The 13,795-nt window shown below is 53.0% G+C and overlaps 5 protein-coding genes across 5 annotated transcripts; 4 read left to right on the forward strand and 1 right to left on the reverse strand.

Annotated features, from left to right (window-relative positions):
* Positions 1–507: 507 nt before the first annotated feature.
* P152DRAFT_381702 (uncharacterized protein) lies at positions 508–1,941 on the forward strand (the record flags this gene model as incomplete). Its single annotated transcript, XM_033675738.1, has 3 exons — positions 508–610; positions 667–1,104; positions 1,157–1,941. Coding segments are annotated over 3 exons (1,326 nt in total), but the record flags the coding sequence as incomplete, so codon positions are not given.
* A 1,233-nt stretch (positions 1,942–3,174) lies between these two features.
* On the reverse strand, positions 3,175–5,400 carry P152DRAFT_428911 (RNI-like protein; the record flags this gene model as incomplete). The annotated part of the gene is made up of 2 exons (XM_033677349.1): positions 3,175–3,687; positions 3,748–5,400. 2 exons carry the CDS (start codon positions 5,398–5,400, stop codon positions 3,175–3,177), a joined length of 2,166 nt encoding a protein of 721 aa, XP_033538275.1.
* Positions 5,401–6,975: 1,575 nt separating this feature from the next.
* P152DRAFT_454879 (uncharacterized protein) lies at positions 6,976–8,142 on the forward strand. The gene is made up of 2 exons (XM_033678672.1): positions 6,976–8,003; positions 8,054–8,142. The coding sequence occupies exons 1-2, from the start codon at positions 7,455–7,457 to the stop codon at positions 8,108–8,110; spliced, it is 606 nt and encodes a 201-aa protein (XP_033538276.1). The 5' UTR covers positions 6,976–7,454; the 3' UTR covers positions 8,111–8,142.
* Positions 7,849–9,879, forward strand: P152DRAFT_131315 (uncharacterized protein). Its single transcript, XM_033673779.1, has 5 exons — positions 7,849–8,003; positions 8,155–8,793; positions 8,845–9,171; positions 9,293–9,403; positions 9,448–9,879. Exons 2-5 carry the CDS (start codon positions 8,176–8,178, stop codon positions 9,757–9,759), a joined length of 1,368 nt encoding a protein of 455 aa, XP_033538277.1. The 5' UTR covers positions 7,849–8,003; positions 8,155–8,175; the 3' UTR covers positions 9,760–9,879.
* Positions 9,880–11,164: 1,285 nt separating this feature from the next.
* Positions 11,165–13,402, forward strand: P152DRAFT_131242 (MFS general substrate transporter). Its single transcript, XM_033673777.1, has 6 exons — positions 11,165–11,350; positions 11,406–11,742; positions 11,792–12,061; positions 12,115–12,274; positions 12,326–12,957; positions 13,013–13,402. Exons 2-6 carry the CDS (start codon positions 11,537–11,539, stop codon positions 13,185–13,187), a joined length of 1,443 nt encoding a protein of 480 aa, XP_033538278.1. The 5' UTR covers positions 11,165–11,350; positions 11,406–11,536; the 3' UTR covers positions 13,188–13,402.
* The last annotated feature ends 393 nt before the right edge of the window (positions 13,403–13,795 follow it).

Below are 13,795 nucleotides of genomic sequence, written 5' to 3' on the forward strand. Positions count from 1 at the left end.
TCCATCTCCATCCTGAACATTCCGCTTCCGGCTTCCTCTCCTCCATCTGAGGACCATTCGTTGCATTCGCTGCTGTATTGTAATATTCTTATCTGTGCATAATTATCCTCCTTCATTCGTTCCTCCCCGTCCTTCGCTTTTGGGTGCCATCGCTGCCTTGACATTTGCCGTATTTCCAGCGTGTCACGTCGCCGAGATTAACCCCTGTGGCGCTGCTTCGAGTCCGGATTTCGGTCAATCTCCAGCATATTACCTCTGCTATTACGGACTCCCGGTAGCCTGTCCTGCCCCTTTCACCGGTGCACAGTGCTGTGACTTCGCAGCATTGAACTTGGAAGTTACCTTTAACCTTCATCGAGCCTCCCCTCTTGGACCTTTGGCGACCCGCTGCTGCAATCACATCGCGTGACACGGCCATCGCCTTTTCCTCGTTCAACTCCATTTGAACATCTATCCACTTCTCCTTCAGACCATCGCTGGACCTTCACAATGCGCTCCGTCCTCGCGGCAACCGTGGCTTCGGTCGCATTGCTCACCACCTCGGTTTTGGCCGACATCCCGAAATGCGGCCCAGGAAGCCCTTGCCCTGAGTCAGCTCCATGTTGTTCTCGTACGTCTTCGCTCCAAATCCCATCGTCGTGGGACCATCTCTGACTTAACAGCTAGAATACGGACAGTGCGGTGTCGGCGCATACTGCCTCGGTGGCTGCGATCCTCTCTTCTCCCATAGCATGGAAGCATGCGTTCCGAACCCCGCTTGCAAGAGCGCCGACTACCAGTTTAAGTCGTTGAGCGATGTCGCATCCATCTCAAAGTATCTAGGAGACCCGTCGAAGGCAAACTGGGTGTCGAGCGGCAACCCGGCCGCGTACGGTGATTCTATACTGTTGACCATGGCGCCGGACACGGTCGGCACGCTCATGGCGACGACCAAGTATGTCTGGTACGGCAAGATTTCCGCGACAATGACGACCAGTCAAGGCGCTGGTGTTGTGACGGCATTCATCATGATGTCCGATGTGAAGGATGAAATCGACTTCGAATTCGTTGGCGTGGACTTGGATCATGCGCAATCCAACTTCTATTCCCAGGGTGTGACGAACTGTATGTCTTCGGTCGCTCCGAGATGCTTGGGCATTGGCTGACGCTATGACAGATAACAACGGCAAGAACCTGACTGTGACGAATACCGTGGAGAACGTTCATACGTACACCATCGACTGGCAGCCCGATCACCTCGACTGGATCGTCGATGGCAAAATTCTCCGCACGCTGAAGCGCCAGGACACGTGGAACAGCACTTCCAACCGCTTTGATTACCCCCAAACCCCATCCCGAGTGATGCTTTCCCTTTGGCCAGCCGGTCTTCCCTCCAACGGCGAAGGCACCATCAAGTGGTCCGGTGGCCTCGTCGACTGGAACAGCCCGCTGATGCAGAACGGATACTACTACGCCATGGTCAAGTCGGTCAATGTCGAGTGCTACGATCCCCCGTCAGGAGCCCAAATCCAAGGAAGCAAGGCCTACATCTACACCGACGAAGCCGCCACCAACAACACCGTCCAGATGGTCGACAAGGTAGTCGTCCTCAAATCCCTCTACGCTAGCGGTGAAAACCCCGACTTCGATCCCAACGCCAGTGCTTCCGGCTCGTCGCCATCCTCCACCCCGAGCCTCTCTGCCGAAACCGTTCCCGGTGTCGTCGGTGCTGGCGAGCGAAGCGGTGAGGACTCTAGCGGAGGCTCCGGTTCCACGAACAGCGACCCGTCTGGCAACACCCAATCTGGTGACAGCAGCGGCAGCAGTGGAACCGGCAGCGGCGGCTCCACGGGCTTCTCTCAGGGAGGGAGCAGCGCCGGTGGGAACAGCGGTGCCTCGTCAGACAAGATGGTCAAGGGGAGCGTCTTCGCCGTCGTGGTTGCCGCCATTGCGCTTCTGGCCTCGTAAACGCGGAGCTGCCTTGACCGAGTCGAGCATGATCAGTTTTACGAGGAGCATGTGCTGTCTAAATCCCAGCACACCGGGGCATTGCGAGGGATCGTTTTATCAATCAGGGTTCTTTGCCGGCTATCGACGATTTTATTTTTTCCTGTGGTTATTCGTTTCGTCCTGTCTTCGGTTGGCTCGCGGCCAATCCAGACACCTAGTTCCCCAGAAAACGGGCGTCACCTTCCTTCGAGTCCTTATAATTTTGCCCGGAGTCGGGCTGCCTCTCATTGACACCAGCGAACTTAATGGAGGTTGTCGAAACACAGCGGCGGGTGCGTGTGGGATGGAGGGTGTCGATTTATCCCCATCCGGTCGGATAGTTCTCTTTAGCCACGATGGAATATCTGCTTCGTGTCTAGATATTAGGGTTGAGCAGAAGAGAGGCGGTGAAGTAGTAAAAATACCACAACTTTTTCTGTCTACCCGCCTTGCATCTTTCGTGATAAGCAAATCTATTTGTCTATCGCAGCTCATCGGGTCCCGACCCAGTGAGTGGTTCGATTATCAGCATCGCCTCCGCATTCGTCCGCACGATCAATCGTTACAAATTTATCTTTTCTCACGTCGTACACGACGTCGTCTACCATCGCTACCGAGACCCACTTACATGCCACGCGCCGACGCCGTGAGACGACGCGCAATGCCCCCGATCGCACGGTCGTGGAACCAGGCACAAGCACCAGGCGATCGGCCGCGATCCACCGCGGAAATCGGAGGAGCCAGTGTTTTTATGTTAGGGGTCAATCGATAATTCCGAGTCTATAGATACGGGATGAATAACTACAGGGAAGAGTGAGATGCACCTCATGCGACGCCGTCCGTTGCGTGGAAAACGAGTGACAAAGTCCGTCCACCTGGCACGATCGCCAGAAGAACCCAAATGGATCCGGTCCGGTCTCACCCCGTCGGGATCGTGCGTGCATCAATCTGATTTATAAATATCCCTCCGAACCGTCCCCACCCGACCAAAACCCCTCCAAACGAAATCGCAGGAAATGAAAACCAGCACAAAAGCAGGAAAAGGGCCCCGTCCGTCCGTCCGTCCGCCGCGGCCGCGGCGGCCGCGATGCACCGATTTGTATCTCGCACCGTTGGAAATGCAACCGAGGACCACGAAGAACGACCACAATGACTGGAAAATGGAAATCGACGAGATGGAACCACACGGAGAAAATCTGTTGGTAATCACATCACCACACACCCCGGCCCACTCCTCGCCCTCCTTCTCCTCCCCACCCCATTCCCCACCACCCCTCCCTCCCCATCCAACCCCGCGCCCATACCCCCCTCCTCCTCCTCCCACCCCCGCATCGCCTCCCGTGCGCGCCGCCGCCGCCGTCGCCCGCCCCCCGTCCCCGCCTCTTCGTTCATCATCATCCAGTCCGCCCACTTGCGCTCCAGGCGGCGCGCGCCGTCGAGGTTGGAGGCGAGGATGCGCCGGGTGTGCTCGGTCACGGTGGGTTGGTAGGTATAGAAGACTTTGAGGGAGAGGATGTCGGGGTTGGGTGCGGATGGCGATTCGGGGGATGTAAGTGAGGGAGTGCTGTAGGTGCAGTTTGAGAGGGTCGTGGCGGCCGTGAGGCCCATTTGGAGGGCTTCGGCATTGCGGTTGAGGACCTCGCGGACGCCCGTCCAGGTCACGTTGGCGCAGTCGAATGCGACGATGCGGAGCCCCACCTTGGGCGCGACGGTCTGCGCCTTGCACTTCCCCTTGTCCTGTGATGGTGCGTCGCCGTTGAGGGCGACGGTGGCGGCGACGCGGGACAGGCGGTCGCGGTTGCGGTCGCGGATGAGCGAGGCGGCTTCGATCAGTACGAGGTCGCTCACGCGGGTGTTGTCGACGTCGAGGCTCTCGAGGTTGGTGGCGACTTTGAGGAGCGAGAGCATGCCGGCGTCGCCGAGGTGTTCGCAGTAGCTGATGCTGAGGTGGGTGAGGTGGCGGGCGAACGGGCTGCGGGACATGGTCTTGAGGGTGTCGTTGGTGAGCTGATCGAGCTCCTCGAGGTCGAGATGGGTGAGGGACTGGATGGAGAGCAGCAGATCCTTGATAGCAGCGTCGGTCAAGGTTGCGTTGCGGCTCAACTGGAGACCTTCCAAGTACGGGACATGGTGAGCGAGGGAACTGATGCCGTCATTGGTGATGCCTCTACATCTGGTCAGGTCCAAATGCTTCAAGTTGCGCGGAGGGACAATGGCTCGACCGGTTAGGCAGTCGATTTCGGGTTCAATTCCTTCCATGAGGGCCTTCAAAGCGTCGTCTGTCAGGCTGTCGCAGTTCATGAGCACGAGACGCTCGAGCGTGTTGCGGCGGAATAGGTCGTCCATGAATTCGACATCGTCAAATCCACGCACTTCACCGGCACGAAGGTCCTTGAGTTGACTACACGCCTGTACCACCCGCCTCAGTCCTCTAGTGTCGATGTTGTTGCACCAGCTCACATTCAACGCCTCTAACTTCGGGCAATGGGCGGCAACGATCTTCATGGCGAAATTTGTCGCCCCTGCCAGCCCCGACAGATTGAGGGTTACCAGTCGCGAGTTCGATAACAGAAAGTTGTGGATACTGCTTCGATCGATCCGACATCCTTCCAGTGAGAATTGCTCCAGATTGCAGCATTTCGAAGGGAGATCTTCCAGAATCCACGCATCGCGGAGTTGGACGCATCCACGAAGGTTCAAGTTACGCACGAAAGGACCAGCCGTTCCGATGATTTTACAGAGGGCGGACGCAGGGATGTCGCGGTAATAGGACGAACAGTCCAAAGAACCCCATAGCTGACCATCTAGGCATAACTCTTGGAAGAGTGGCGAGACCGATGACACTCGAACCAGCTCCTTGGGCTCGAGGAAGGAGAGGATGTGGGTTCGTAGCTCAGGGGGCAGATCTAACCAGAAGTTGAAGTTTGGTCTTCTCCAGGACTCCGGGATCGGTTTGACGTCAGCGATGGGTTGGTCGAGCGGCACACTGATGTTGTCTTCATCCGTTTCCGGGATCTGTTCCGTTGCAATGGGAGATATGCGTCCAGAGGCGGGTACGCGAAGTTCAACTGGGACAGCAACAGATGCGGGGCCATCCAGTGCGCCGGAGACGAGTCGATTCTTGCAATTGAGGTAGTCATCACCTCCCGGTGAGCTATCGGCCGATGTTGGTGCTGTCGAATACCCTGCGCTTATCGGCGAGGTCGGACTTCCATAACTATATTCATAGGGAGAGCCCGCAGATGAGAGCGATACGCATGACATGGAGCCTCGACCACCGGGACGATAGCTGGTGGTGGAGGAGCGGCCCAACTTGGCAAGGGACGGTGACGACGAGATCCGTTGAAGTTTGTTGAGGAGTCGTTTTCGGCCGGTGAGTTTCTGAGGAATGTCGATTGGCGTCGTCTGAGCCAGAGTAGGCGAAGAGGACATTGCAGGAGGAGAGGGAGAGGTCGGAGATGCGTGTTGGGTCGATGTCGCATCGGGGAAGCCGTGGATCACGGCGTCGATCGAGTCGGTAGTGATATCCATTGTAAAGAGAGATTCCAGCTCGTGTAATCGAGCTCCCTGAGCTGTGGTCCGATTGTCTTCTTCAATGGTCGGCCCAGGGTTCAGCTGCCGAACGTCGGCAGTTAAAAGGCTGGTAAGAACGGAATGTATAACTTCTAGGGACCAGTCTATGGCGATAGAGGGGATCGAACGCGAAAGTCTCGATGCACAGCAGAGATAAGGGAATAGAAGGGGTCATTTAACCATGAGGTGTGCCCATCTGGCAATTGGCCAAGTCTGTCGGTAGAGGGTATGATCAGCATTCATCATCCGCTCGAGGCTGGGAGGGGGGATCCCGAAATGATTCGGTACATGGCACCATACCGTCACGACATGATATGAAGATTGCTGGGTTCCAAGCGCAGGAAACTGAGGACGATAGTTAGGGAAGATAGGAATTGGAGGATGGGAAAAAAGGAATCGTAGGAGGATTCCGATGGATCCAAAATGGGCCACACAGAAGGCAAAGGGTGGTGGATTGGTACCCCTCCGTCTCACTGGTGAACAAAGTGGGTGGTGGTGGTGGTGGTGGAGGAGAGTCGGAGTTGGCGCGGACATACGCCGTGCCGCCCCCAATCAGAAAGCGGGGTTGCTCGATAACAGGAACACGAGAGACAGGATCAGAGAGAGTCTAGGTCACCGACTCTCTATTACCGCTTGATCGCTAGAATAATCTGGCTAACAAGGCTCTAATAATAATCCTTTGGATTCTCGTCTCTCTTCCACCTTGCTTCCCCTTGCGGCACTGATTACGACAGTCCTCTGACATGCGACCCCACGGCTGTTAACCACATGCATGTGTCTCGCCCGCGGGTCATCTGCCCTTACCACCGATACGCGGATGATGCCCGATGATCAAGTAGCACTTAGCAGGAATCTCTGCATGACCTTTTCGTGTAAGTTTGTATCTTCCAGGCTTTAGACCATCTCAAGTTTCTTAACATTCAAGATGCCCCTCCAAAGAAGAATATCCGAGCGCAATTCTAGCCTCCAGGAGGACCGAGGGATCCCACTTTCACTCCGCGATTCATCCGGATCGCCAGCTACTTATCTACGCTAAAGCCCGAGCTGCACACCAAAATTTATTAGGAAGTTGCTTATTCCGCCCTGGCACTCCGATCTAGTGGACACTGGAGACCGGAGACGAGACTGGATCACTGGAGAGGTTGAATCGCGTCTGCCCAGGGTTTTCAGTCCCGTTGCTTACTTGCTTTGGGATCTACTGGTAGGGTGCCATGTGTCCCGGTTGTGACATGCGAGCCCTCGTGGCCTGTCCGCTGAACCTGTAGAAGGATTCCTCCGTGCCTTGCTGATGCTGTGCGCCACCACGAAATTGAATCGGAGACAGAGAACGAATTACGTTCATCGCTGTGTCCGAGGTTCGGGGAAGTGGGAACTCAAAAGGTGGGACCTATACCATCACGTGGGTATATTTGCCTTGGCGCCTGAGGCATAAAGCCTCCTCAATCCTCCACCAAGAGTCCTCCCGCTGACCCGTTCTTCGCATCTTAACAAGTAACAACATCGAGGATATATCGTGGTCGATACTCTAGTATACATGTATTGATCATCGCTTGGATCATTGCCAGTTTGCATCGTTGCGCCACGCGTTAACTCAAACATTGGGTTCATCTGAACAAACTGATATTTGTACTTGCTGGCCGGACATGTGCACTGCATGCATTTATGCAGCAACAGATCCACGAATCAGACTGGAAGTGCTATGTACAGTATTGTACTGTATAGGAGGTAGGTGGCATTTCCTATAGACGGATACAGCCTCATCTTGACCAACTACATATACGTTGCTTTATTTAAGAATCATTTCTATTATCGGGTTCTGAGTCGTTACTTTCCCGTGCCCAGTTTCTATTAATGCTATTCCATGAACAAGTCAGTTTCACTGAACGAGGTGCTGTCAACCATCTTTCTCTGTCATGGCATCTAAAGACCCGATCGAACCTAATCAGGACGACACACAAGCAAGGCTTGCGTTCGCTGGGAGCCGTCTCCCGCCCAAGACTCGCCTCGAGTTCCTCCTAAAGAGGTTTTCGGCCCTAATATCTACCAGAAACAAAAGGGGACGCGGTTTCGCCAAAGTTGAACTCACACTCTTCCTGGACAATGAGCATATATTGGAATTCCCAGTGAGCATACTGAGTCTGAAAAACGGCGGAGCGAGCCAGAGACCAACACTCCTTGGCGAACCCTGCCATTATGCTAGAGCCGAAAATGGACAATTTGTTTTGAGTCCAGTCCTCTGGTCGGGTCAAGACGTCGAGAAGAGAGCCGAGATCCTTCTCAATCTGTTTGGATTGGCGTGGAGGAAAACCATGTCTGATATCCTCGGACCTCAAGAACAACCTAGCAGTCCCGTCCACTGGAAAGTTTCTGGAGACTTCGAGGCTGCAAGCCTCTCTTTCTTTGATTATGACGAGGCCAGCCGTCCAACACTAGTAGGGAAGGTGAATTTCACAGGACCTGAGGTATGGCTTATGAGTCGTGTTCAAGGCAACATATACTTAGATTTGTCTAGGATTCGCCTTGGATTCGAGACTTACACGAATCATATGGGAGAATTTGGTGCCTATGACGGACGATACTGTTGAAGAACTAACATTTTGCTAACTTCGGCAGGTATCTTAGTAGAGTCGAGCGATGCTCACGATGAGGTCGATTATTCTCTTGGTCTGCCAGATCTACCAAACCCTCCATGCCCTGGGACAAGTGGGACGAGATTTTGATCCTGACGATCACCCTGCCGCCTTCTTTCTGCAAATGTATTTTGGTGCATGGCAGCCTTTCTACATATATAACAGCGGATGGCGGTCTCCTGAGCAGGGAAGCAAACACGTTTCGTTGCAGTTTCATCTCCGACTGCTTTCTCGGGACGGATTACCGCCGGTATACCTTCCAACAATGGCACAAGGTGGGATCAGCTCCAGCTGTATCTATTTCAATCGCTTCGAGGGGAGCATACCTTCGCCTTTGGGGGGGAAGAAGTTCGAGTTGACGGAGGCTCGTCTTGCGGTGTTGCTCAATACCACCCTCTCTAACCGTCCCTTGTATGCGATCACTTTACTGGACGACTTCCGGATTTGCACCTATGTAGACGAATCGGATGCGCTCGCGAAGATAAAGAGCCTAGGCTTCAAGGTCCCAGGTGCTCAAACCGGTATCGCCATGTTTCTCGCAATGCTGCATATAGCACACTTCTATTGGGCAATGGAGTGGGGGTTATTCCTCGATGCGATGGACACGATGTTGGATTTTGGGGTATTGCCACCCTCCAAGCTCTTCGGGTCGAATTGGCGCTAACAACCGCAGATACACAGCGCGCTGAATCCCGAGGATCGACGCAAACTAATGTTCGACAGGTCCTTGACCATGGCTGAGTCGTACTTCGCTGTTCTGCAGACCCTGCGTGTTTGTAAAGTCTGGATCCAGGAGGTCCCCAAAAATCTAGCGGATCTGAAAATCCAGTATACGGGAACCATTACCGCCTTCTTCCCGACGGAGTTTCCAGAAGGTGAGCACGCAGGCGACATAGACGCATTCTGGGAAAAGGACATCGAGGATGCCAAAACTGCTGCTGAACCGCTTCTTGCAAGAGTGACACAAATGGAGGAGGATGTCAAAAGCCTAAGGGATGGTGTAAGTCCTCCGCATTTCTCTTTGTACGTCTCAAGGCTGTTACAAACGTCGAGGACCAGCATAGTGTTGCTTGCCTCTTGCATGCCCCGGAGAGTAGTGGCCATCTGACACTTACTTCCAGTTAATGAGCACAACTCAACTTCTCGAAGCCACAAGGGCTTCCACTCTCAATCAATACATTCTTGTATTTACCTTTGCCACTATATTTTATCTACCCTTGGGCTTTGTTGCGGTAAGTTCATCCCGTGCATCCTGACGACGGTCTGACCGTTCCAGGCAATCTTCGGCATGCATCTCTTCGACCACGAAGATGCGTCCCGAAACCAGCGCTCTTTCTACATCACCACCGCCTTAATGGCGGTTGTAACCTACGCATTCGCCGCTTTAGCAATAGTTGGGATCCGGCATCACGACCGATCACAGCAGACCAAACCATCTTGGTCCAACTCTGTCCGTTTATTCGTCGGTGGACTTTGGAAACTGTTCCGACCTCAACAGAAATATGTGTCCTTGGATGCGACTACACTAATGCCTGGTGGCGACTCCAGTAGTGAGCCAGGCGCCAAGTCCACGACTGATATGGCCTGATTGTTACTTCCAGAACTTGAAAGTTAGACATTCTTCCCCGAATCTCAGGCCTGTAAATCAGGTGGTCCGATTATATTCTTCATAGCGGGGCCGTTTCACATGCATCATCGATTTTGTTGGATGGTTAACTATCCTAGCGACATATACTTCCCTACGACCATCGAATATCGATGCTCGCATTCGGTTATCCGCCCTGCTCTTCACGATGACTTAGGAATTTCAATTCCGCGATTCACAACATGCGGTTCGCATCGTCCCGTATTCTGAAGTGGGATAACCGGAGAAGGAGAGCCGGGATCCCGACGGTCTGGGCGCATGCGCACAATTCCCAACCCCGGCGGAACCGCCATGGTGGAGAACGGTACTTGGAGCGCCAGGAATCAGGATACCAACATCTGCGCTTGTTCCAGCTTTGCATATCGAAGCAAAATCCAACCACACGCCATGTAATCCGATAGCGCTGACTTGCATCGCTGTACTGTCAGAAGTGGCGAGAGCGGAGCTTCGGCTGCCAGATCTTTGCATCGAAATTCAGTCGAGAACTTCCAAGCTGCAGGTCACAACCAAGTATTCCGTACGGAGTACTTCCCCGTTTACGACGCGATCGCAGCGGCAAACGAGCCGCGTCGCCGCCCAAGTCAATAAATCCCACATTCTCAGCAATAGCGGGCTACGGAAAGTATTGTCTCTAATTCCTATGCAGACGAAGAGGCTTCCTCTGCAATCCTGCATTAGCTATTTGCCCCTGTTGAAATGCTGTGCCCAGCCTGCAATTGCAGGTGGTCAGGATTTCGTCGAAAATGCCCCAGAGACTAACGATTGGAAAACGTGGCTAGGAGCCGAGGACAAGCAAAGCATAGATGATTATTTCCCCCTCCGGGCAAGTGACCAAGGCCTTAGTCCCTGTCCTAACTCTTACAGCTTGCACCTTTGTGTACTTCTAGAGGGGGGCTGCACGTATAGCGCACTAGAGGCGACCAACTGTTCCCGTTCTGGATTCCCAGCTGACGCCGGTTCATATCTCCATTCTTCGATACCGTTTTGGGCGGAGGAAGGACGCACCTCGTCAACGATCGACACTCGCTGAGCACGTCAACATTGAACATACATTGCATTTTGGTTCGACAGGATTGCCGGGCAGTGATTCGGGGGTGATTAAGACATGAGGTCGAGAAACCTTCTGAGGGCGAATGGAACTTTGGTACCCCAGAGGAAGAGGAGCGGCCCGTGGCCTGTAGTTTGACCCTCGAGTCATTGACCAAGGGAATGACCCATCCGAACTCCACCGTTTTACCAGCCGCATGGATCTCATGGTTGCCAAGTTTATCTTGTGTCGTTGGCTTTCCAACCTGCAAGGACTACACCCTCTTGGCGGCAAATGGACCGTTCCTCATCGCTTGATACTGTAGGGACTGCTCGGATTGGCGAAGTTGATTTGCGGCTCGACCTTTCTCAGATAATCCTAGAAACAATTGGCCAATGGATACATAGCGGCATATCCGTGCTGGGACCGAAATCCCGCAATTGTGGATGTACCCTGCGTGGTGAAGGTGGATGTGAAAGAGATACGCGTTGATGAACAAGTGTTAGTGTCTGTCGCTACTCTTACCTGTATATTGAGCCCGTTTCCGCTGATAAGTCCTCAGCTCTCTTTTCGCCTTCAGTACACGCAGGTCGTTGAATCATCGGCAATCTTCGCTACCTTGCGTTTCCTTTTCAAGTCGTTGGGTCACTGTCTGCTCAGGAGGATATTCCTAAGCCGATTGTGCCGTTCGCCATGGCAAATTTACATGAGAAGAGTGCGGAGTTCGGTGTGGATGTTGACGATTCGGTCTCTTCAACGGAAGCTCAATCGGAGCTGTCCCCAAAGCAGCAGAGACGTGTTATTCGAAAGATTGATGTCCGTCTGGTCATTATGCTGGGTGCCATGTACATGATCTCGTTGCTCGACCGAACGAATATGGGACAAGCGAACGTTAGTGGGTAATTGGGCATCCTCACCTTCAAGAAGATTCCGACTGACGTTTCCCAGCATGAATAAAGAGCTAAATTTGACCGGCTACCGTTACAACATCATTTCATTAACCTTGTTCTTCCCTTACATCGCATTCCAACCCCTAGCGGCGTTCTTGATCCGCAAGATTGGCCCTCGTGTTTTCCTCTCCACAAGCACTCTCCTCTGGGGGTCAGTGGTGATCGGCATGGGGTTTGTAACGACGTGGAACACCATGGCGGGTATTCGCGCTATCCTGGGTGCCTTGGAGGCTGGGTCCTTCTCGGGATATGTCTATCTACTTTCTACGTGCGTTTTCTGCTGTCGACGTAGGGCAGCATATTTGCTAACGGCGACTGTAGATGGTACGAACGTTACGAGGTGGGCAAGCGGTATGCGCTCTTCTTTATCTTGGGATCCGTAGCACAGGGCCTGTCTGGCATTCTTTCCTATGGCCTGATACAGATGGACGGTCTTGGAGGCGTAAGTGGCTGGCGTTGGATCCTGATCATGGAAGGAATAGTAAGTGTGATATCGGAGATATTCTTGGACACCGGCTGACCAAGTCCCCAGATTACTTGCGTCATTGCCTTCCTCGGATTTATCTTTCTGATCTCCTTCCCGGATGAGGTGCCAGACAATTCCAAATTCCTGACCCCGACTGAGCGCGATTGGCTCATCAAAAAAGTCAAAGACGACCGAGGAGACGTGCACATCGAGCCGTTCTCCCTCAAGAAATTCTTCGCGGCAGGCCTGGACATTAAGATCTGGTGCTACGGTTTGATTTATTTCGGCACGACGACGATCCTGTATTCGATCGCGCTCTTCGGTCCACTCATCCTTCGCAACACCCTGAATTTCTCCGTTGCTGCCTCGAACTTACTGATTGCTCCGCCTTTTGCATTCGGCGCCATCATCAATTACGTCAATGGATGGTACGGCGACAAGTACAAGCAACGGGCTGGACCTATTATCTTCAATATGGTTCTTTGTATCATTGGCCTGTCCATGTTGGGGTGGACGAAGAATCCTTGGGTCCGGTACGCTGGCATGTTTCCCCTTACCGCTGGAGCCACCTCGAACGGAAGTGCGTCGATTACATATCAAGCGAACAACATCCGGGGTCAATGGAAACGATCGTTCTGCTCTGCCACGATCATTGGAATGGGCGGGATTGGAGGAATCGCTGGCGCGGTTGTTTTCAGGTGCGTCCCTTGACTTTTTGTTCCAATGTTGTAGTTGCTGACCTGACCGTTCCAGATCCCAGGACGTCCCTCATTATCACCCGGGGCTGTGGGCGTGCATGGCTTGTGCACTCATGAACATTGTAATTGTCTGCGGGTTGACCATCCGCCTACGTTTTGAGAACCGACGGGCGGATCGTGAAGGAACCGCTATTGAGGGCGAGAATGATGGATTCCGTTACACAATCTAAAAGATTGCTTCTCTGGCGTACCTTCCTGGTGGGGAGATCCGTTGCTTGTCTAGATCAAAGTGTTCTGAAAGCACCAGCGAGGAATGATTGGAGAAACACTCCCTTCGGGCATTTCCCGATACACCGGGAGAATCACTTAGAGGATCCCATAGAACCACATTTTAGAAATCGGAGCGCCCAAAATCCTATTGCAATTTGTCCGCACGGGATTGAGAATGTTTTCATTTTTCAAGCACCTATACCAATGGCACGGATGTAATGCATTCACAGGATACCTTTACGGATGGGATTTGGCCTACACATGGTGTAATATGGGCAAAGGATCATGACTAGTAGTAATTATTGAGAACCACTCAACGGGACAGTTTAACAAACTCAAAACATTCTTACATAGACAATATGTTTGATGTCCATATCACTCATGCACGCTCAACTTCTGGAGAGAAGATTGACCAGAAACAGTCCCAACATCTCTAATTGGTAAACAACAATGAGGTATCTCGTCATCCAGTTCGCTCGCTCGCCCGTCATCAGTTTATGTACATCCAACAGCATCGTCCTATATGCCAAATTGACAAGGTCCGAAGATAAAATAAAAAAAAGAAAGC

Source organism: Eremomyces bilateralis (genome assembly GCF_010015585.1).
Source record: "Eremomyces bilateralis CBS 781.70 unplaced genomic scaffold P152scaffold_2, whole genome shotgun sequence".
In the NCBI taxonomy this organism is placed as follows: domain Eukaryota; kingdom Fungi; phylum Ascomycota; class Dothideomycetes; order Eremomycetales; family Eremomycetaceae; genus Eremomyces; species Eremomyces bilateralis.